This window comes from Sander vitreus, chromosome 5 (genome assembly GCF_031162955.1).
Source record: "Sander vitreus isolate 19-12246 chromosome 5, sanVit1, whole genome shotgun sequence".
NCBI lineage: Eukaryota > Metazoa > Chordata > Actinopteri > Perciformes > Percidae > Sander > Sander vitreus.
In genome coordinates this window covers 31,594,481-31,617,121 of record NC_135859.1, presented here as the reverse complement: position 1 = coordinate 31,617,121, position 22,641 = coordinate 31,594,481, and the positions used below count along the sequence as shown (strand labels likewise).

Genomic DNA, 22,641 nt, shown 5'->3' with positions numbered 1-22,641 from the left:
CTCATAAGAAAACATGATAAGCCATCTGGGTTACACAACAGTAGTTAGGATGCTTAGACAAGGAGTACAGTCAGTAAATTGCTCTCAGTAGCATCATGAGACAGAAACATCGATCCAGACTGAACCAGAGTCATGCAGGAAGGAGGAGCGGCTTTCACAAGGAATTAAGTGTGGATCAAACGTGTCGACACTTTGCAGGAAATTACATTTTCATAGCAGATACATAACACATACTTTACAAAATGTTCCGAAAGTGGGGGGCAGCAGGGTCGGTGGGAGGTTTGATCTCCCTGACAGCAGCTGGTGTGTCTGTTGCACCGGAAAAGTCCTACCTCTAAACTCTGAACCCAAACTTCATTCTGAACCCTAAACCCCTGTGGAGAAATGTGGCGTCTCTAGAGGGGAAATGTAAAATGACTCAACACCTTACAGTAACTGCTGCTTTTAAAGTCACAATGAAATTAAAGATGACTTTTATCTTTTCAAATGTTTTTTAAACTGATTCCTCTTAATACACATGAATAACACTAAATGTTATTTATTTTTTAAGTTTTCACAATTTTATATCAAAATCTTATCTGTAATATATTTTAAATTGTATGTAATACGCTTTATGATCAAATGTTTGTGGTAGGGAACGACCAATACGAGTTTTTCAAGGCCGATACCAATACCGATTATTAGTAGTTATTGAAACCGATATTTGGAACCGATACGCATTTACAGTGAAAATGAAAATCTTTAAGTCAAAATAAAGATTTTGGAATGTTACAAACTCCAACATAAAACTTTGGGTTACACTTTACTTGAAGGTATCTACATAAGAGTGACATGACACTGTCATGAACAAGTCATAAACGTTTATGACATAACGCTTTTGTCATTAAGTGTCATTCTGTTTTTAGTTAAGGTTAGGGTTAGGGTTAGGGTTCATGTGTCATGACAGTGTCATGACACTCTTATGTAGATACCTTCAAGTAAAGTGTTACCAAACTTTGTTTAAATGCTTTAAGCAATTATTAAATAAATTAGAAACTTTCAACATAATACGCAGTAACAGAGAGTCAGATATTGTTGTGGGCGGGACATTAAGTCAGACTCAGTGCTGAGTGAAACCGAAGCAGAGGGACAGACACAGAGCTGTAGCCGAGCGCACTTTTTAATGAATTAACTTCATCGGTTATCAGGCAGATAAAACGCCGATACAGATCTGCAAACGGACCAATAATCGGCCAGGGCCGATAATCGGTCTATCACTAGTTTGTTGGTGCCCCACAGGAAAGCTGAATGGTTTACCATATTCAGGCCAGCCGGGAAACTGTGTTAACAGATGAGATGTACTGTCTTCTTGCCCCTAAATTCATTGGCACAGGCCGAACATATCACCTACAATCTGCACTCTGACTTTGGAAAATCTTGGACAAACGATGCGTATTCTTCAGACCTGTCTCCTAAAAATTATGTTCCCATACAACTAAACTGCATTTTCAACTATGTTTCGAGGGAAAAGGTTGTTTTTTTTTACGTAACAAAGACAAGTTGTCTTCAAAGTCAAAATCATAGTTTCTATCGCGATGTCGAAAAAACCAGCAGCCAAATTGCATTATGGCAATATTTACGTCATTTTGACGATGCTTTAAGTAGTGATTAGGGCTGGGACGGTTACCGCATTACCCGCAATACCGCGTTCACGGTATAGCGTAACGCCTACTGTGGGTCTGAGTTCGTCACCGTCATCACCGCAAAAAAACGCTGACCTGCACATGTGTGCATGTTGTGTCTAATGACATGGATTCATTGATTCTAATGACATAAATCATGTCTGATGACATTGGGTCTTACATGGATTCAAGGTTTTCTAAACAAAACTTATCAAAAGATGGAGCAAATCCGACCTTTCGCGAGTTGGGGAGCGCAATGTTCCATGACACATAATAACATTCCATTCGTGTTGACTATTAGGCCAATATGAGATAGAGTAGCCTACCTGTGTAATGTCTTGTATCGGAGAAATGTCTTTGCTTTTCCTACCTTTCCTACCGTAGGAAAGGCAAAGACATTTCTCCGTTCTCAGCTGAGGTAGACACATTAACGTTACAGCTGCAGTGTTTACCATTGCACATTAGCCTAGCAGCTAACAGAGTTTCCTTCTGTTTATAGCTTTATCCCGATAAAACGGCATGGTTGAATTTCAGCCTGCATGCAGGTTTCGTAGCCTAAAACAGAGCGGCTTATACTGGTAGAGAGAGAGCGCAACAAGTTAGCGGACTGCCGAGTCGCCCTCTCTGCTCTCTGTCTGCTCAGCTGCTAGACGGGCTGCACTCGGGCTGCGACATGTTGTAAGGTTTAAGCCGATGTTTTTTCAGGGGGTAACACCATTCACTTTACCGGCAGTATTAACAATAGATAAAGCCACCATGTCTTGACAAACTCTAGCTTGTTGTTTTATTGTTCACTTTTAACTCACTTTACATCAACTTTGCTATCTCTTTTTCCTCTCGCTTTTCCTCAAGGTGGCACTCATATGCTACTCTCCGTTACCGCTCGCTCTCCTTGCGCGATCACACAGGCACTGACGTCACTCACTTAAGGCACCCTGCCATTCTTGCTCAAAATTATGCTACTCTTGTAAGGGGGTTGCGGTACAATTTCTTGCTTTTCAACCACGGTAAGAAAAAATCCATACCGTCCCAGCCCTAGTAGTGATCATTGCAGGAGTATACAAAAATAGGCTTTACCATGTGGCTATTTCAGATAGACTATATATTTATGTATTTATTTATGAATTACTAGAAAACATGCTATATCGTGATAAATATCGTTATCGAGATATGAAATAACCTCATCAAAAAATTTCATTGACACATAATATTTGAGGAAAAATGTGGCTCAAGTTAAGGCTAAGTCTAACTTGATATAGTTCTTATGCTTAGTTGACAATTTCTCTTGCAGTAAAAAGAACAGCAGGTTCTTTTATCCGGCTCATTGGCAGCAAGGTTTATTAATGTAAACTTTCCCTGTTAAATTAACCAATAAATAAATAAAATACACAGCAAATTACAACACCAGAGTGTTGCAAACTGTGGTTTGGTTTTCAGTTCAGTTTTATAGTTTACTGCAAATTTAGCATGCTGTTTCCACGGAAAAATATACATTTATAAAAAAAGAAATTCTGATCCAAGGCTTTGTTTTGCCTTTGAAAATACCTGCGTATGCTGTTGCTTAAAAATGGCACCCTATTGGATCTCAGGAGCCCAAAACCTTGAGAACAGCCCCAGATAAAGTCGGCTACACAAAGGTTTGTGATCTGCCGTCCATATACTTTTGGCTATTGTGTTTTTTTCTAAACAATCCTCCCAAAGTGTTCTTTTTTTTGTTTCTTCTTCTTTTTCAACCACCACACATATGTCAAATTCAAGAGCAAGACGCTCTCAGAAATACCATTTCATTGTGACTTTAAAACTCTAGAACTTATATCTTAAGGTCTTAAATCTCCCTGCAGTTCATGAAGAATCACATCTTCTTCTCAACACTGTTAAAAAAAAAACAGATTCAGTATTGAGTGTAGCATGTCAGACCTTTTGGCTGTGACCAAATAAGTATCTTATGAAACCCACAACAGCACTCCATCCATAAGATCATTTGTAATCCTAGAGGTCTACTTTGCATCAGGGGCCCAGTTAGCCGCTGTTTAAATATTCAAACTCTGAAGTATATTTACATGAAGCCACAAGTGGTCACTGGCTCTCTGAAAAGGTGCTCTGACCCTCTTACACTCTGAAGTCGGGCTCGTGATGCACAGCGATAACTCTTCTCTTCCACTTCACCCTGATCTGAACAGCTATTAGCTGCTTGAGGGCTCAAGAGACACAAGCAATAAAGACTACAGTCAGGTTAGTCTTGACACGGTGTTCGTGTGAATCCCGGCAGACAGCAGATTCACCAACACTTGACAGGTCAGGAGGTGATTATCTTAAGACGCTACGTGGCTTGTGATTTAGGAGTCATGTACTGTTTCAGCTGAGCTCAAAAGGCAAACAGCCCAGAGGCTTAACAAAGAACTGCTGATAAACCTGAGGAGGAAATGCAAACAGAGAATACAACTCTTCAAATAAATACTATGTATTGTCTCTTTGACGATGACATGCCACTGTCTGCTGGCAGCAAAATTTCCCCGGTCAGTGGCCTTCTTAGTAAGTAAAGCTAATTCTTAAATCAACAATTTCATGTGAAACCCAAGACCGTGTAAACATACTTGAAGCTTCCCGCTAAAACCCAGCTTCAAAAGAGAGGAATAAAACACACACAAGCTCTGAAATAAACCTCAATCTTCTCTCTGGGAAATGAGCTTAAAGTCCATCTGATACACATTTTTAACTCATACACAGGCTGATTATAAGATTGATTTTTCATACACTCATAAAATCGTCTGGAGTTCCCTAAGGGAAACAGATCAGTAGTCTGTTTCAAGTGTAGTGTCAACATTTTTTGCATCACCTGATTCTACCCTGAAAGAACCAAGACAATTTGCAGATTTTTCAGTCAGGCTTGAAAAGATTTAAAATATTTTTTGCATTTCAGTGGATTGCACAACACAAGTCGCGCTGTGCTTTCCTATTTTTTTTTTGCTTCTGGGAGTTGTTAAGTCAGTGCAGGCAAGAGGGTTTATTAAATCCACTGAAGTGACACACACATGAATCCTATTCCTACAGTCCACTTTCTTTATCAATATCAAACTTCTTTACCCTGTGTCGTCAGCTTGTGATCTTTGCAGCCATAAAAGAGCAGCATCACACTCAAGAGCATTTGAGAAAGCTTCACAGCCTCCACAAAAATCAGCCTTTGAGACGACCAACAGGCATCTGCACGGGCACCTCTGCATGCTCCGTGCAGGGGTCCTCAACACATTTTAATGCAGGACCAAAAAGACCTGTGTCATCCTATGCAGCTGAGTGCAAAGCAAACACAAAGAAGGCCGATGCCTCAAAAGAGACCCAACCAAATTCATCGTCGTCAGGGCTCATACTTCCCATACCCATCGAGGGTCTGCTCACGGGCTGATGGGAGCTGGAGCCTTTTTGGCGTCCATGCAGCCAAGGCAGGAGGGAAACAACGGGCTAAAGAGGCGGCCGAGACCTTTCCGGAAGACGCTGTTGGAGAGGCTGTAGATGAGACAGTTACAGAAGCTGTTGCTAATCGCCAACCATGTTGTGAGGAAGGACGCCACCTTGTGGTGATACAGCCCAGCGCTCTCCAGGAGGAAGTAGAGGATGTACGGCATCCACAGCACGTAGAAGACACTAGTGATGCGGAACAGCACCATGGCGTAGCGTTTGTCCGGGCAGCCCTCGCAGCGCTCCCCCCGCTCACCTTTATCGCCCTCCGTCTGCGAGCTGAAGCGAGCGTGGCGCTGGGTGATCTCCCGCGTGTGCTGCCGGCAGATACGGAATATACTCCCGTAGGTGAAGCAGACGGTGAGCGCGGCTGGTGCGTAGAGCAGCACCAAGATGAAGGTGCTGAACCCAGGGTTTGTCTTCCAAGAGTCAGCGCACCACTGAAATATGTCCCCGTGGTAACCCGGCTTCCCCCAGCCGAAGAAGGACGGCAGGAAGATCAGAGCGGAGTAAACCCAGATGAGGACGATGCACGCCCTCAGCCGGCATGGTGTCACCAGCGTGGTGTACGACAGCGGGCGGGTGATAGCGATGTAGCGGTCCACGCTGATGCACGCCAGCGAGGCCATGGAGACGCTCTTCAGCACGGAAACCATATAGCCGAACGCCTTGCAGGTGAGCTCCTCGTTCAGGCCGCGGAGGTAGTGGAGGAGGGACAGCGAGGGAACCAGGCAGCTGACACCCACCAGCAGGTCGGCATAGGCCATGGTCTGGATGAAGTGGCTGGTGGTGTGATGGTGCAGCAGTGGGGCGCAGTGGAAGACGAAGATCACCACCAGGTTGCCTGCGATGATGAGCACAGTGAGGAAGAGAATGACGACCACCTCCAGCACGCAGGTATCCAGGCTGCGGGAGTAACCTGCGGCACCCAGTAGGCAGAACGGGGGAGAGCCACTTTGGTTTGCATCGGAGGAAGAGTTCATGTTTGGACTGGAGGGAACAGGGAGTAGGGAGTAGGAGGGGGGCGGTTTCAGCTCAACGCAGCCGTTAACCTGTCACCCAAGTGTCTTTTCTGATCCTGAAGTTGCCCGTTCAGTCTTCTGCTCCAAAAACAGAGTGCTTGTTCCCTTCCTAAATCAGCATCTTTTCTCCCTCAGTGGGCAGGGAGCCAGTTCTTAAAGAAGCAGTAATCCATCGGTGTATGCAAACAAACTCTGCTGCGGCCGAGTGTGAAATATGTGCATTTGTGCATCCTGGAGAAGCAAATTTCCAACGCAGAACCAGAGATGCCAGTGTGATGCTGCAGTGCAAACCGTCCTCCCCTCGCAGCTGTTTATCATATCCCCCCACCCCCCCTCTCCTGCCTCAACTGCAAATCCTGAGGTAAGCACTCTGCTCCGGCACACAGCCACCAAAAAAAGATCCTTGCATCCACTTCCGGTCTTTGCAAAGAAAAAGGGAGGGAAAAACAATGCCGAAATTCCCGGCAGCTCCGATGTTAACACTCCTCCACACTGACCGCAATGGCTGTCTCAGCAAACAAAAGCAAAAGAGTCCAAACAATAGCATCAGATCTTGAAGTGGCAGCCTCATCCATGGTTCACTGACAGGGGATGAACACATACACACTTTTTCACACACACACACACACACACACACACACACAAAGCTTCTCGAGCAGGAAGAGTTTTGGAGACAGGCGAGCGCAGGCAGGGAACAACCAGAGGTGATGGATAAAGTCACCAGGATCTCTTCTCTGTGAAGCTTCTAGTGCGACCCAGAAGCAGCCGGCTGACTTCCAGTGTGTGTGCGTGTGTGTGTGTGTGTGAGCTGAGAGAGTGTGTATGCATGAATGTGTGTATAAGAGAAAGAGAGAGCAAGATCAGGGAGGCAGGCAGTAAACTGCCTCTCCTCTCTACAGTAGTGGCAGTAGTGATGATGCAGCGCTGCCACTGCTGCTGCCCTCTCCTCCCCCTGCTCTCTCTCTCTCTCTCTCTCTCTCTCTCTCTCTCTCTCTCTCTCTCTCGCTGTCACACACACACACTAATGTTCCCTCCCCTTTTCTCTCGCACACACACACACACACACACACACATACACACAAACACACATTCCTCCTCACTCCCTCCTGCCCTGCCTTTTCTTTTTTTTTCTTTTTGACTCTCCTTCTCTTCCTCCTTCATCTCCTGCTCTCTTTTCCCTTTCTCCCCACTGTTACTGTATATCCACTGTACAACACCATAACTGTAGGAAAACCAGTTTAGGTGAAGTCAAAATCCCAGTAAGGATGGATTTGTTTGATTTGATGGTTACAGAACATCATTTTAACAGCATTTCAGTTGCATATTTCAATGTGAAGGTCTGAGCTACACAATGAAATAAAATCACCTTCAAATAACCAAAAATCCGTGTCACAATAAAAAAACTCTGGCTCAAATAAGTTTCTATGTTTTGGTAAAGACCGATTACCTAACATGAAACTCCTGCAAACTGACCTGGAGTAATTTGTGTCTGAATTGTACGTAGTATAGCTCCATCTCCGAGAAATTCAAGCACAAACGTTGAAAAGAAAAGTGAGGCGGTTGTTATTCTTCAAACCAATAACTACAATATATGAAGATGACGATATTCAATAAGTACAATATAAAAAACTGGTTTGTACCCAACAAACAAATGACTAGGAGTGCCATTTCCAAAGATGAGCATGTTAAAACTAAATCAATTGAATGGCTTCCTCAGGATTTCAAAAGGTGTCATTAAAACATTTTTGTGTGAAAATCTTTTCATGTATTGCCACATTAGATAAATCAGAAATTATTTTTTTGACTCCCTAATGTTTCAGGAGTTTTTTGTCTACCTACAATACTGGTTTATTATTGAAAGCATATTTTATATTATCCATTATGGGGATTTTTACCGCACTTTCTCCAAATTTGAAAACACACAGGGTTATTTATGTTTATCCTCTCCAGATCCGTATACCCTTCTCTGCAGGCGCCCTGACAGAGTCACTAATACAGCCTTCGCTACATCTGTTAGCCAATGAGCAGCAAGCAGGTTTCCATCTCCACAGAGACTGTTCACACCCACCCACGTGCACACACACTCTCCCCGGCAGGCTTCCCTCACATATGGATTATACCCGTGCAATTTTGCAACACATGCACACATACACACACATACTCACACGTCTACTCAGTCCTGGTGGTGTCAATGGAGTTTCATTTTGGAGCTCACAGCAATGGGAATCGACAAAATCTAACAGCAAAGCATCTTTTCAAAACCAATATCCTACTACTTTCCTCCTGGTGAGGTCTGTGCCGTCTCAACCAAAAACTAAATGATATTCACACGTTCTTGTGAAATAGGTGGTGCTGGAAGTTTGATCTTTAAAATGTTGCTGTAGTAAATGATGTTGGGGACAATGTTTCTAAAAAAATGTTGTCAGCATTAGACCCCGATGAAGAACTATATGTTGGTGGCAATGCGTTGGACATTTTAAATGCATATTGCCATGTAAATAAAAGGGATTTAAAAATGTTCACGAATACTTACAGCCATGATTTGTTTCTGAAGGAGACTTGCATTTAAGAGCAGATTTGACCCGTGCAATGAGGCCTTCCCAGGATAGAATGAACACCGGAAGTATCCAAAGATCACCTGTATGTGAGAAGAATATTTCATTTTGTGTGCAATGACATTACAACCAATGCATATTTTCTTTTACATATGTTTTAGTTTTCTTTTCAAATCTCTTTGATTTTGCACATAATGCACAGAGTAATAGATGATGAAGAAGAAGATGATGCTTACAGAGTTGTGTGCTTTTTAGTTTAATGCGATATTTACCTGTATTTTCAATGCTGAGAGAGCAGGGGTTTTTTTTATTTATTTGAACATTAAGGAGTATTTCTTTGGCAGTGTGTGCAATGGCATTACAGCCAATACAGCTTTTATCTACATTTCAGAATTGCACTAATCTGTTCTGTTCAAATCTTGTTGATTTTGCACAGAGTAGAAGGCATTGTAGCCTAGCAGTGTTTTAACTTCTTGAGGTACGTGAACATTAACAGTAGTGAACTTTCTGTATTTAGATACCTTGTGCAATGGCATTACAACCAATAGTTTTATTATTATTTTTGAGAATTGCACTTTATTTTTCTTAATGTTTTTGATTTTGCACAGACAGTAGAAGACCAGAGTTCAGAGTTAGGTGGTTATCTATTTCAATAATATTGTACTTCATCTTGAAAGAATGTCATATGCATTGCAAATCATTCAGGGTGTGTTTTTGACATTAAGAATACAATAAAATACATGTTTTGTATTACAACCATTAAATCTGTGGTTGTATTGCATATTCAAACCTTAATACCATTCCATAACAGACTGATGGATACTTCCAATGACCGGAAATTCTGGAGAAACATTTAATCAAGTCCCCTGTAGATTTAGTCGACTAAAATCTGCTAATATTTGGTCTACTAAAACTAGACTAAGACTAAAAGACTTAAGACTAGACTAAGACTAAAACTCTTATGATATTTAGTCGACTAAAACTAGACTAAGACTAAAAGATTTCAGATGACTAAAATATGACTAAAACTAAATGGTGTGTTATTCAAAAGACTAATATTAAATCAGAATTTGCTGTCAAAATTAACACTGATGTGATCACCACAAAGACCCAGCAGCTCTTCTACTCCATTGTCTTCACATTATAATCTTGTATTTTGTTTTATTTAATCCGCCACTACTTGCTTCCGTAGGACTCTCATATCCCCAAAAGATATGATCCATCTTCTTTATGATACCATTTAAATAGGACAGCACAGCACTGGTTTAATACAGTATGCGTCACTATCAAGCCGTCTGCTGATACACCACGTCAAACCACAGCAACTCCTGTGATATTTGATTCAGGGGGAACAGGAGGGGCTCCTGCGAGAGCCTCATCCTCTTCCAGACTGGCTGTCAGTGGGAAACAGAGACGCCATTCAGACACTGTTTGTTTTTTGTTACCATATGGTGAGCCTTGAGGTGGGTAGGAGGGCCATTAGATGCCATGTTTACATGTCTGTTTTTGCTTTTATTTTTCAGGTCACAGGTCAGAGGTGCCACATCTGCCCGAGTTATGAGGCCGAACTTCGAGGCAACCGAACAAGCAGCCGGTTGTCTGACATCTTGTTAGAAGACATGTTAACGTGAACGCAGACATCAGCACCTCCACCGTGTTACCAACGTCAACACACCGCTCTGAATAAACAGCAGGCAGGCCAGCCGGCCGGCGGGGAAAGCCACCTTGTGACCGACTGTTGGGAAAGGAGAGCTTGTGATGCCGCGGTTCGAGAGTAGCAGACAAGATATGAACATCACAACAGCCCTCAAGCCGAGGCTGTCACAGAGCAGTTTAAATACCTGAGGCTCAGAGTGTCTGCAGAAGAACAGCTAAAAGGGCTCTTAGTTAAGTTTGCTGAAGGATGACTTTGGTATTATTAGACTTTATAAGAAAGTGAAATTCATAGGTTGAGAATCAGCTGTTTAACGTTCCCCATGAAGACCACTGTGTTCGGGCATTTTTTGTTTAGCCCTCAAGGGCTTTAAACTAGTGCTGTCAGTTAAACGTGTTATTAACAGCGTTAACGCAAACCCATTTTAACGGCATACATATTTTTATCGCGAGATTAACGTTCTTTTTGGCCTAGCAAACTTTGTAGTTTTTTTCACATGCTGTTGCAACAACTAGTAATGTTAGAAAAACTACAACACCACACCGGATCTAGCTAGAACGGAAACAGAACAACAGGCACGCCGCACATACTTGTTTGGGCTTGCGAGCCGACCAAAGAGTAGTAGGCTAACATTACGTTTTGAGTGGATGGCGAGCGTGAGACGCCGAAATGGATGCCAATAAGATTCTGAATGGAAAGTTTACGTTTAAAAAGTTGTCGAGGGGTACAGTAGTTTCATGCATACACAGCCTGTACGACAGAGAAAGCAGTCCAACTGGAACTGCTGCAGAGTGCAAATGCTGTCTCATTAACCGATGATCACTGGACATCAGTGAGTAATCAACATTATTTAGAAGTTACTGGACACTATACAGACTATGTATATCAGCATACGGTTTTAGGACTGTGTTGTTTGTATCGTTTTTTTGACTTTTTGTCCATTGTCCACCCCCTTTTCTGTCCAGGAGAATTGTTACATTCCTTATTAGAAAAACGTAAAGGTTACAAATGTCCTGCTGTGGCATCCAGTTTTTGTACCATTTTGTTTGTACTGTATAAGCAATGTGTTTAGTGTTACATCTCAGTTAGGTTAGGTACTTGTAGGAATTGTGCAATAATGACAGATTCACACATTTTTCTTTTGTTTACAATAAATAAATGATAAACAATTACAAATCTTAATGTCAAGTTCATGAAGTAAATTTTTTCATTCATTTGATTCTCAATTAAGAATGGCTTTCGATTGTTAATATGTACTTAAAAACAGTTCTGAAATGCAAAATAATAGAATTTTATTCATGTGATAAAACATGCGATTAATCGTGATTAACTATAGAAATTTGTCGATTAATCACGATTAAAAAAATTAATCGTTTGACAGCCGTACTTTAAACCCAACATCACAAATGTAAAACACATTTCTAGGAAGGTCAGGTGGCCGTGTCACTGTTATATTACCCAATAAATACAGAGAAAAAAGACGCCACATTGATCATATTTACATTATTGTAAAAATAAAACAAAATTGGACAGAAAATTTATATTTCAGGACTTGGGTCAGGATTGGGGCCAATGAATCTTGATCACGACATCCCTGGAGTTTATACTTTAAAAAGATTTAAATCATCCCCTTCTCCAATATTTTTGGATTTATTGATATGAAAACATATCCATAATTCCTGTCATAAATCCAATGAGAGAAGTCTTTACAATTCTGAATAATTTTACATATGATACAAAATTCTTCCGTAATTAAAGCCTTTTTTCCTTTTCTTCCCTTTCAAAGTAAAACATCTTAAATCATAGCCGAGGCTGTCACAGAGCAGTTTGAATACCTGAGGCTCAGAGTGTCTGCAGAAGAACAGCTAAAAGGGCTCTTAGTTAAGTTTGCTGAAGGATGACTTTGGTATTATTAGACTTTATAAGAAAGTGAAATTCATAGGTTGAGAATCAGCTGTTTAACGTTCCCCATGAAGACCACTGTGTTCGGGCATTTTTTGTTTAGCCCTCAAGGGCTTTAAACTAGTGCTGTCAGTTAAACGTGTTATTAACAGCGTTAACGCAAACCCATTTTTATCGCGAGATTAACGTTCTTTTTGGCCTAGCTAAACTTTGTAGTTTTTTTTCACATGCTGTTGCAACAACTAGTAATGTTAGAAAAACTACAACACCACACCGGATCTAGCTAGAACGGAAACAGAACAACAGGCACGCCGCACATACTTGTTTGGGCTTGCGAGCCGACCAAAGAGTAGTAGGCTAACATTACGTTTTGAGTGGATGGCGAGCGTGAGACGCCGAAATGGATGCCAATAAGATTCTGAATGGAAAGTTTACGTTTAAAAAGTTGTCGAGGGGTACAGTAGTTTCATGCATACACAGCCTGTACGACAGAGAAAGCAGTCCAACTGGAACTGCTGCAGAGTGCAAATGCTGTCTCATTAACCGATGATCACTGGACATCAGTGAGTAATCAACATTATTTAGAAGTTACTGGACACTATACAGACTATGTATATCAGCATACGGTTTTAGGACTGTGTTGTTTGTATCGTTTTTTTGACTTTTTGTCCATTGTCCACCCCCTTTTCTGTCCAGGAGAATTGTTACATTCCTTATTAGAAAAACGTAAAGGTTACAAATGTCCTGCTGTGGCATCCAGTTTTTGTACCATTTTGTTTGTACTGTATAAGCAATGTGTTTAGTGTTACATCTCAGTTAGGTTAGGTACTTGTAGGAATTGTGCAATAATGACAGATTCACACATTTTTCTTTTGTTTACAATAAATAAATGATAAACAATTACAAATCTTAATGTCAAGTTCATGAAGTAAATTTTTTCATTCATTTGATTCTCAATTAAGAATGGCTTTCGATTGTTAATATGTACTTAAAAACAGTTCTGAAATGCAAAATAATAGAATTTTATTCATGTGATAAAACATGCGATTAATCGTGATTAACTATAGAAATTTGTCGATTAATCACGATTAAAAAAATTAATCGTTTGACAGCCGTACTTTAAACCCAACATCACAAATGTAAAACACATTTCTAAGAAGGTCAGGTGGCCGTGTCACTGTTATATTACCCAATAAATACAGAGAAAAAAGACGCCACATTGATCATATTTACATTATTGTAAAAATAAAACAAAATTGGACAGAAAATTTATATTTCAGGACTTGGGTCAGGATTGGGGCCAATGAATCTTGATCACGACATCCCTGGAGTTTATACTTTAAAAAGATTTAAATCATCCCCTTCTCCAATATTTTTGGATTTATTGATATGAAAACATATCCATAATTCCTGTCATAAATCCAATGAGAGAAGTCTTTACAATTCTGAATAATTTTACATATGATACAAAATTCTTCCGTAATTAAAGCCTTTTTTCCTTTTCTTCCCTTTCAAAGTAAAACATCTTAAATCATACCCTATGCAATGATTTGGTTAAACTACTGTTTGAGGCATCTCCGTAGACGATTAACCAATCAGAGGGGAGTATTTTTAGTTATGACTGTAACATCAAACTTTTAAAAGTGTATCAGAAAACATTAATAACAGTTGGATTGTTTGTTCCTTAGAAGAAAAATTTCAGTTGCCTCATACAGTCTGAAATCACAGGGGACGGCTGTGTGAACACTCGGTAAAACATACTGGTTGATTATCTATTGTGCATGGTTCACGACCCGACAGGTTCATTTATAATTCATGCACTAATACATCTTTAATGTGTTCATAAATTACACTCTCGGGTATCTTTCCCCCATTTTTTTTCTCCAGAGAAACACTGTGACCGACGAGAGCTTCTGTCCAAATTGAATTAACTTCGGTCACATGGTTCATTAGGGGGAAGCCTGCCTGGTGCCATGAGCGATTAGCTTTTACAACCCGAGTCTGCACGACTGACACGGTGTCCTCGCGGTCAACAGACATACATTAACAGGCCCCAGACGCACAGCACGCCATTACAGGAGGCTGCAGCCTGTTAGTGTCAGAACACAGAGAAAATATGTCACGTTGACAGATGATGCTGTTTTACAAACCACTGTTTAATTCAGGAAGAACAGGATGTTCAGTTTCAAAAGCTCCACACATGATTAGATTCTGCCACAGTTGAGTTTCATATGTACGGTGTTCACTTTATAACATACATTTTGCTCAAAGACAAACATTTGGGCAATCTACAATAAGACAAGCGTTTTGGGTAAGGGCAAGTGGTTGCTTTTGGTTATTTTCAATCCAGTATCTGAAGGATACAAAAGGTAAAATGAGCAACTGTGTTCTAACTATGATATACATCTTTTCAAGTTTTAACCCCACTCGTGGATGAGTCAGTGCAAATTCCTGCTTTGGCGTCAAACTTTGTTTAAACTCACTGATCTGGGATCTCTACTAATCCAAAAATACCATTTATGTCAGGCTGAACTTTTGGGGGAAATGTGTGTAAAATGATGCAAAAGACATCTAGTATATGCCTATGTGTACATCATAGGGTTTCAGTTTAGAGCTGGAACGAGACGATAAACAATCAATCAATCAATTTTATTTGTCTCATAAAATCAAGGTACAATTCCAGTGAAATGTAATCCCATCAGCTTCTTCAAATTATGCATGATTCATCATAAAGCACGATGGGGGGGCTGGCTTGGATCTTTAATGATTGTCCAAGCCTTTTTTTTTGCAGCGCCTGGTGTAAATATCCTTTAGGCAGGGTAGGCCCTTTTCCAATACGGCTTCTCAGATGCTTCTGCGTAACAAACCATTTGGCTTGTCATGTTACCAAATCACACAAATGCATAATGACATCACCAAAACTGTCCAATCAAGTCAGTTACCTGTCAGTCCTATGACTTCATGTTTGGCCGGACGACATAAAGTGAAAAGGTGTAAAAGCACCCTGAGATGTCTTTAAATGCCAGCATACAGAGGACAAACCTTTTTATCCAAGTGAAGACAAAGCACAACCCTCAGGACCAATTCTGCACTTTGTTCCCCACATTTAGTTTTTCATGCAATTTTATCATCTAGCATCTAAATTGTGTTTAGGTTAAAGCAAGGTGGGGGAAATGCCAATACTGACTATTAGAAGAAGACAGGACACAAATCAAGCCAGTGGTGTTAAAGGAAAAAGTCCCATATTATGTTGAGGTAGGTATGTATATACAGTATGCGCGTGTGTGTGTGTGTGTGTGTGTGTGTGTGTGTGTGTGTGTGTGTGTGTGTGTGTGTGTGTGTGTGTGTGTGTGTTTATTGGGATGTCACTATACTAAAAATCTAGTAGTTGGTACCGATACCACCAAAAGAACACGGTACTCGATATCAAAGTCGATACAACTATGAAAAAGAATAATAATAATGTTGTTTCATCACATAGAACCAGGCTGGTTAAAGTTAGAGGTTAAAACAAACGCTAAAGTTAGCTAATGTCAGTAGCTATTGCAGCTAACGTTAGGCTGTGACAGACAACTGCAGAGAGAAACAGACTTTACTTTCTGTTTGGGAGCTCCAGGTGAAGTCAGGAAAGCCGATGCTGTAGATCTAATGTTGCAATTAGCGGCAGACTAGAACACTTGTGGGCGTATACTGTCAGGTTCGAAAGAATTGCATCCTCTCGGTACCAACGGTACTGTAGAAAAACGAGTACTGTCACGTTTTCAGAATTAGTACCGGGTCTCATGACATCTCTAGTAGGGTATAGCCAATTGTATGTTCAGCCGAACGAACCACACTCTCTGCAGGGGCCTTCTGGGTCCTGTTCGGTGCTGTTGTCGTACCAGACAGTGATGGTCGCTGTCAGGGCGCTCTCGATGATGCAGGAATAGAAATTCCTTGGTATTTGAGGAGATACCCGGAGATGTGAATGAATTCAGCCTAAGCATTTTTCTTTAACTCCAGCAGTGACTCACGTATATCCTTCTGTCGATGGCATTTTCGGACCATAAATCATTTACTCAACTAATCTGAGATGGCACAAGACTAAACAAAACAGGAGGCAGCAGTTTAACAGTCATCTCCAGTGTGACCTTTTCAGGCAGTTCAATTGCTTTTAAAAATGGCAAATCAGACCAATTTTATCCTTTTAAAAGCTTCAAAGTCAAAGTAACTGTTGACCAATCCAATTTGTTTACCAGTTAGACACCAGAACCAAAAACTGAAGCATTGCTTACCCTCTTGTGTGATTAAAAAAACCTTACTTACACATGTTTAAGTCTCAGCATGTATAAAAACATGTACAATATGGGATTCATATTTGCTGTCAACCTGGTTGACTGAAGGTGAATCAAAATAAATGAGTTTATTGTCTGTTGAGAGCGTGACCGTAACCTACCACACCAGCATTCACCTCCTCATTACAAAAAGCTGCAGTGATTCACTGAGGCAGGGAGCCAGAGTCACTGCTTTGCGACTGTAAAGATTCTGCCAGCACACTGTAATCGCACAGAGAGATGCTGAGATACACACACACACACACACACACACACACACACACACACACACACATACACACACACGTCTACTCAGCCCTGGTGGTGTCAATGGAGTTTCATTTTGGAGCTCACAGCAATGGGAATCAACAAAATCTAACAGCAAAGCATCTTTTCAAAACCAATATCCTACTACTTTCCTCCTGGTGAGGTCTGTGCCATCTCAACCAAAAACAAAATGATATTCACACGTTCTTGTGAAATAGGTGGTGCTGGAAGCTTGGTCTTTAAAATGTTGCTGTAGTAAATAATGTTGGGGACACTGCTTCTAAAAAGATCTTTGTCAGCATTAGACCCTGATGAAGAACTATATGTTGGTGGCAATGTGTTGGTCATTTATATGCATATAGCCATGTAAATAAAGACATTTAAATTTGTTCACAAATACAGCCCATTCGCATGTAAGCAGGAAGGACGTTTAGTAGAGACACTCACATGTAATAAAACTTAATTTACTAAGCTAGTGTGTGCCTGTTCAAAACGGGCCGACTGCTTGGTTGTTTTTTCTCTTCACAACTTTGTCTAGCTATAAGCACGGTTCAGTCAGGTGCGGCAACATCCATCAATCACACATCAAGGGTAGCGATGTGGCCCGGGTGGTTGAAGCAGGGAGCCGGGCTCAGCCTGCTGGGGAAGCCACTACAGCGCGCGGAGCGGCCAGAGAAATGTGCGCAACTGTCAGCAACGAAACAACGTGCTGGAGAGCCCATGAGCCTGGAAGTTTATCTAACATGTGTTTGTGTAGGATTCATTTCATCATTTGCATGTAGGGTAGACAGCAATCAGTTTTTGGCGGCTGATCATTTTTTGGCACGACACCTGTCGTCCACTGCGAAGACATGCTTGGGCTCTCCGTTGGTACTAGCAGAGCCAGGGAACCGCAATCAATGAGCCGTCTAGGGATGTAGCAACTCCCCGCCCCCGCTGCTGTACTGCGCATGTGGGAGACACACACACACAGAGGTTCCTCAATTTATAGTTAGATGTCTGGTTTCTATGAAGTAAAACAATATGAACTTTGGAGTTATTATGATGATTGTGTTATACATCGCCAGAAAGCAGTACCAAAATCTGCGTATTGTCGCAAAATGACGTCGTAGCGACGTAGTGATACTCAAGGACTATAGTTGGTGAACAACTGTAGCTAGTGAGTGAACTGCTAACAGCTAGAGCAGTGCTAATCGGTCACTATATGCTGTAGCTTTCCAGGATTCTTTCTATGTTCTCTGTACTTTGCTGTTGACTGCCCTCTGGTGTTTTTTTCCCCCAGGGTTGTACATCATGGGACTCCAAGTTCACACTGTTTATAGGCTTCTGTCTCATAACCTTGTAAAAACATGATTATTTTTTTGTCGCAGCATTGTGACGGCCTCAGGGCCTCTGCCAGTGCTTACGTGTGTTGTGGTTGTTTCTGTGTTTTGTGTTGTTTCGCAGTGTTGCTGTGTCCTGGTTGGCTGGAGCTGGAGGCAATTAAATGAACATGATCAACATCGCCATATTGAGGTTTAAAGTGTGCACTCTGCTCATAGAAAGGTTGACGTACACTGGGCATGTGCATGCCGGTAACGCTGATAACGCCGCTGGACACAGGACTTCTCGCAAATCACTCGAATAACAGCTTGCATCCCACGCGTGTTGGCAGTAGTAGCATTATAACAGTCAACAGTCAATCTTCGATCATTTCTCAGGCTGCGCCACAAACTATGTCATACAGGAAGCTTATATTCAGTGTATTAAAACTTCTCCCTGAAGGGGAGACTTTAACTTATTGTTTTTTAATCAGATAACCTGCACCTGCTATATCTGTTATGATGCGTTGGATAGACAAGCTTCGTCCTTGGAGATAATGATAATGGTTGTTTGCCAACAATAACACACAACATGCAGTTTATAGAAGGATAGGTATGTATTGCAATGGTGCTTTTCAGTTACAGTAATAAACAACCCAACACAGTTCCTTAACCCAATTCCACCCTGTTGTGCATATATAAAAATCAATGAAAATACATCTCAACATAGTGACTGATTCCTATCACTTAATAGAATCACATTTCACAACCAGGTGGGTGATATTATGAGTCATATTTCACGGGACCCGCGTGAGTGCGGTTTTCATGTTCCAGTTGTTCAGCCTCAGAGGGGAGAGAGAGCGGCTGACTGTTCGCCTGAGATCAGTAGAGCAGATGGCTCTGCCGTGTATAATAACGACTTTATGACATTTTATAAACAGCTGATGAAGCGGCGGTGCGCCACTGCTACATGCATATAGTGGAAACCCTGCGTGTGCACGTGTGGTGCTGATGTTGCGCAATGTTAATTATGCGGCGCCCGAGTGCATTTGACTGGCATAAAATCGGCATATGTCAGACTGACCGGCAGGTCGCCGGTCTCAGCCGATCACGTGAAAATCGGCCAATTCCGGTCACCAGCCGGTCAATCAGTGCATCTCTATTAGTAATATTGCTAAATGCCGTTTTCTTGTCTAGTATGTCAGAGTAAGCTTTAATGAAATACCTAAAAAATGCAAATCTAACACTCAGAGTAAGGTTAATGAAAAACATAATTCAACACTTGTGAACTATGTTAAAAGTAGAACTGGTAGTGAACTGGATACATGTTACTCAGAACTTGGTTCACTAATTCAGGGCAGTCCAATGAAATGGAGGAAATCAAATCAAAATCAACCCACCCAACGAAGAACCATCGCTCTTACTAGAGCTGCAAAGATGAATCGAATAATCGATTAGTTGACAATTAAATTAATCGCCAACTATTTTGATAATGGATTAATCGGTTCGAGTCATTTTTTTATGAAATAATTCTCTGATTCCAGCTTCTTAAATGGGAATATTTTCTAGATTCTTCACTCCTCTGTGACAGTAAACTGTCTATCTTTGAGTTGTGGATTAAACAAGACAATTGAGGATGTCATCTTGGGCTTTGGAAAACACTGGTTGACATTTTTCACTATTTTCTGACATTTTATTGAAAAGTTGCAGCCCAAGCTCTCACACAGGTCAATAACATGGAACAGAAATGAATAGTCGGCCCTAGTATGAACAATTCTATATTATTGTATGCATCAGCTGAGTACTGTTCCCCCGTGGATCAAACAATAGAACACAGCACGGCGAATCAGTCGGGTTTAATGCAGCACAAATTCCTGCTTTTCTTTGCAAAAAAAAAAAAAGTCTAAAACCCTTTCGTGTTTTCACAGAACTTCTCTGTGATTTATTGTTGTTTCCATATAGGCTGTAGGTGTGCATGTAGTCGATATCATCAGCAAACCATGTTACACCATACCATGGGGATATACAGCACATATTCCACATTTTTCTCCCAATCTAATGCGATAATGGAAAGAGTCGAGGTTATCAAATTGTGCCATTTCTCCTTTAGTTTAAAGATAGAGAGGTGGTTCAGAATTGGGTTAGGTCACTAGTTGAATGAAAGACACAGAGGTGTGGCGAGTTTGGCAAGTTAACAACAACCCCCCAATACTGCGCAGGCCGCTGTCTGTTAAGCTGTCTGGGAAAGTCCATGAGAGATTACACAGGAATGTGCAGACCATTTGATTAAAGTGTTTTGAATGTATTGCCTTGTTTTCCACTACTACAGTTTCACAATTCACACACTGTTTTTGTTGAACTTTACATGCCTTTACAGCAGAAACCTATTTGAAGCTCCAGGCCCTGTGTCTATAGTCGCTCGTGCACATACAGCATTACATCTGCATCTTGGTGGAATTACATTTTCCTGCCTGCTTATTTCTATCCCTACTTTATTAGCCACTAAAGTGATGCCTAAACACACAACAACATTTTTTAAAAATGCCCCGTGTTCCCTGACTAGTGGGATGTCAGCAAATTGAATGAGCAATAACTTCTTGAAACTAAACCAAGATAAAAACTGAAATACTCTTAGTTGGCCGGCCCCTGAGCTAAAAGAAATCTACTCTCTTGCGATGTACATCCGGCTCCTAACTGAATCTGAAGTTACATGCTTGGGCATTCTCAATTCACAATTAAATTTTAGTTCATGCATAAAGAAGGTGACCAAACTAGGCTAGGGCTGCAGCTATCGATTATTTTAGAAATCGAGTATTAATCGGATAAGAAATACTTTTGTTTTATTGAAGAGCAATAATATACAATAGTTTGGTTTAATTTTCGGAAAAAGCAACATTTGTATTGCCTACATTGCTTACAATATCATCTCTCCAAAAACTAAACACATTAAGTGCATTTAAGTGCCATATTACATTGTTTTTAAAGAAAACATTTTCTGAAATGCAATAACAACCTCAAACTAAGGCATATATTAAACATACATAAACATTACCTTAGGTTGTGCAACTTAACTTTCAGAACTACAAGTTTCAACCTGGCACTGATCTGTATATAGGCCTATGTGTAAATATTAGTTATACTCAACCTATTTTCATTTATATATTTGATTACAATGTCACACAGCTCTGTTACACTTATGCTAGTAGATCGTTGATCAGCTGTTTCTCCGTGAAGAGAGAGTGAGAGAGAGTGGTGCGCAACAATCAGCTGTTTTTCCGAAGGGACAGTCAACAAGTCGGCTCTTTAGAGCAAATTGTGCTCACCACTACATATTTTATTGTCTTTGTTTTTGGTAGTTGTATTTGGTGTAGTTTCATCATCCGTACGACTCTGTGATTTACTGTTGTCGGGTCCGCTTCGTGGAATGGATGAGAAATGTTTTCTGTTGAGATGCTGAAGCGTTGACGTCGTGCTATTATTGTGGTAAGCTAGTTCGGTTTTTCAGTAGACACACTGTACAGAGTTCTCGTTTTAATTACGTTTGAACTGATTCCAAACTTTGGACACTTTCTGTCGTTTCCTCCAGCCTGTCTCTTCTCTTAGCCCATTACACTCTTTCTTCATTTTGTAATCAGTCTTCGTGGCATGTGTCGCAATATTAATAATATTTACAGTCAATGGTCGCAAGCAGCGTCAGCCCGGTATGCGACAGTAATAATCCTCCATACGGAAACACCGTGAGCGATACAACGTTGGTAACATTAATTAAACGAAGCTTCAAGGCAAATAATGTATGTTTGCATCGAGGATTCTAATCGAATTATTCGAGTTACTCGAGGAATCGTTTCAGCCCTACAAACAGCTTTTAATAACTTCAAAAATATGGAATACCCTACCAAAAGAGGGTAGGCTAATACAGAAATTCAGCGAGTTATAGGTGCTGAGACAAAAAGTGTTACAACCATCAACGGAATCCCCTATAGGTAAAGAATCATAAATATAAAAAAACACAACATGAAATGTTGTCCAAAAAAAAGTGTCCTGAGGGCTGGGTTTAAAAAAATCAATTTTCCGATTAATATTGATTTTCATTTGAATGATCTTGATTAAAAAAATCCAGAATCGATCTCTGTCTGTAGCCTAGGAAACCAGAAGACCTAGTACCAAGTAGGCCATGAGTGAGAGAGAGAAAATATTATCTGTATACTTGCAAGGTTGGTGTTTGATTCCCTGTGAGTAACTCAATCCTAAATACATTGAGGTTCTGCTCCAACACAAGAGGCCCAGTGTGGCTGTAAGCTGCTCACCCAACCATCATAATAACTTAACTTATTATAATTACATTCCATTGTTTAAATAGAGGGCTGTAGATTAGCTGACTCCCTGTAGGTTAAACACACTTTCCCAAAACAGGCGTTTCAACTAATGGCTCCCTGGAAAGATTCCCACATTACAATCAGATGAACGAGGGCCTGCACTAACGGCATGCAACGCACCAAAACACACACACACA

General features: G+C 40.9%; 1 protein-coding gene across 1 annotated transcript; it reads right to left on the bottom strand.

Annotated features, from left to right (window-relative positions):
- Nucleotides 1-909: 909 nt before the first annotated feature.
- On the bottom strand, nt 910-7,032 carry LOC144518657 (putative G-protein coupled receptor 21). The gene has a single exon (XM_078251485.1). It carries the CDS (start codon nt 6,095-6,097, stop codon nt 5,051-5,053), a length of 1,047 nt encoding a protein of 348 aa, XP_078107611.1. The 5' UTR covers nt 6,098-7,032; the 3' UTR covers nt 910-5,050.
- Between the last annotated feature and the right edge of the window lie 15,609 nt (nt 7,033-22,641).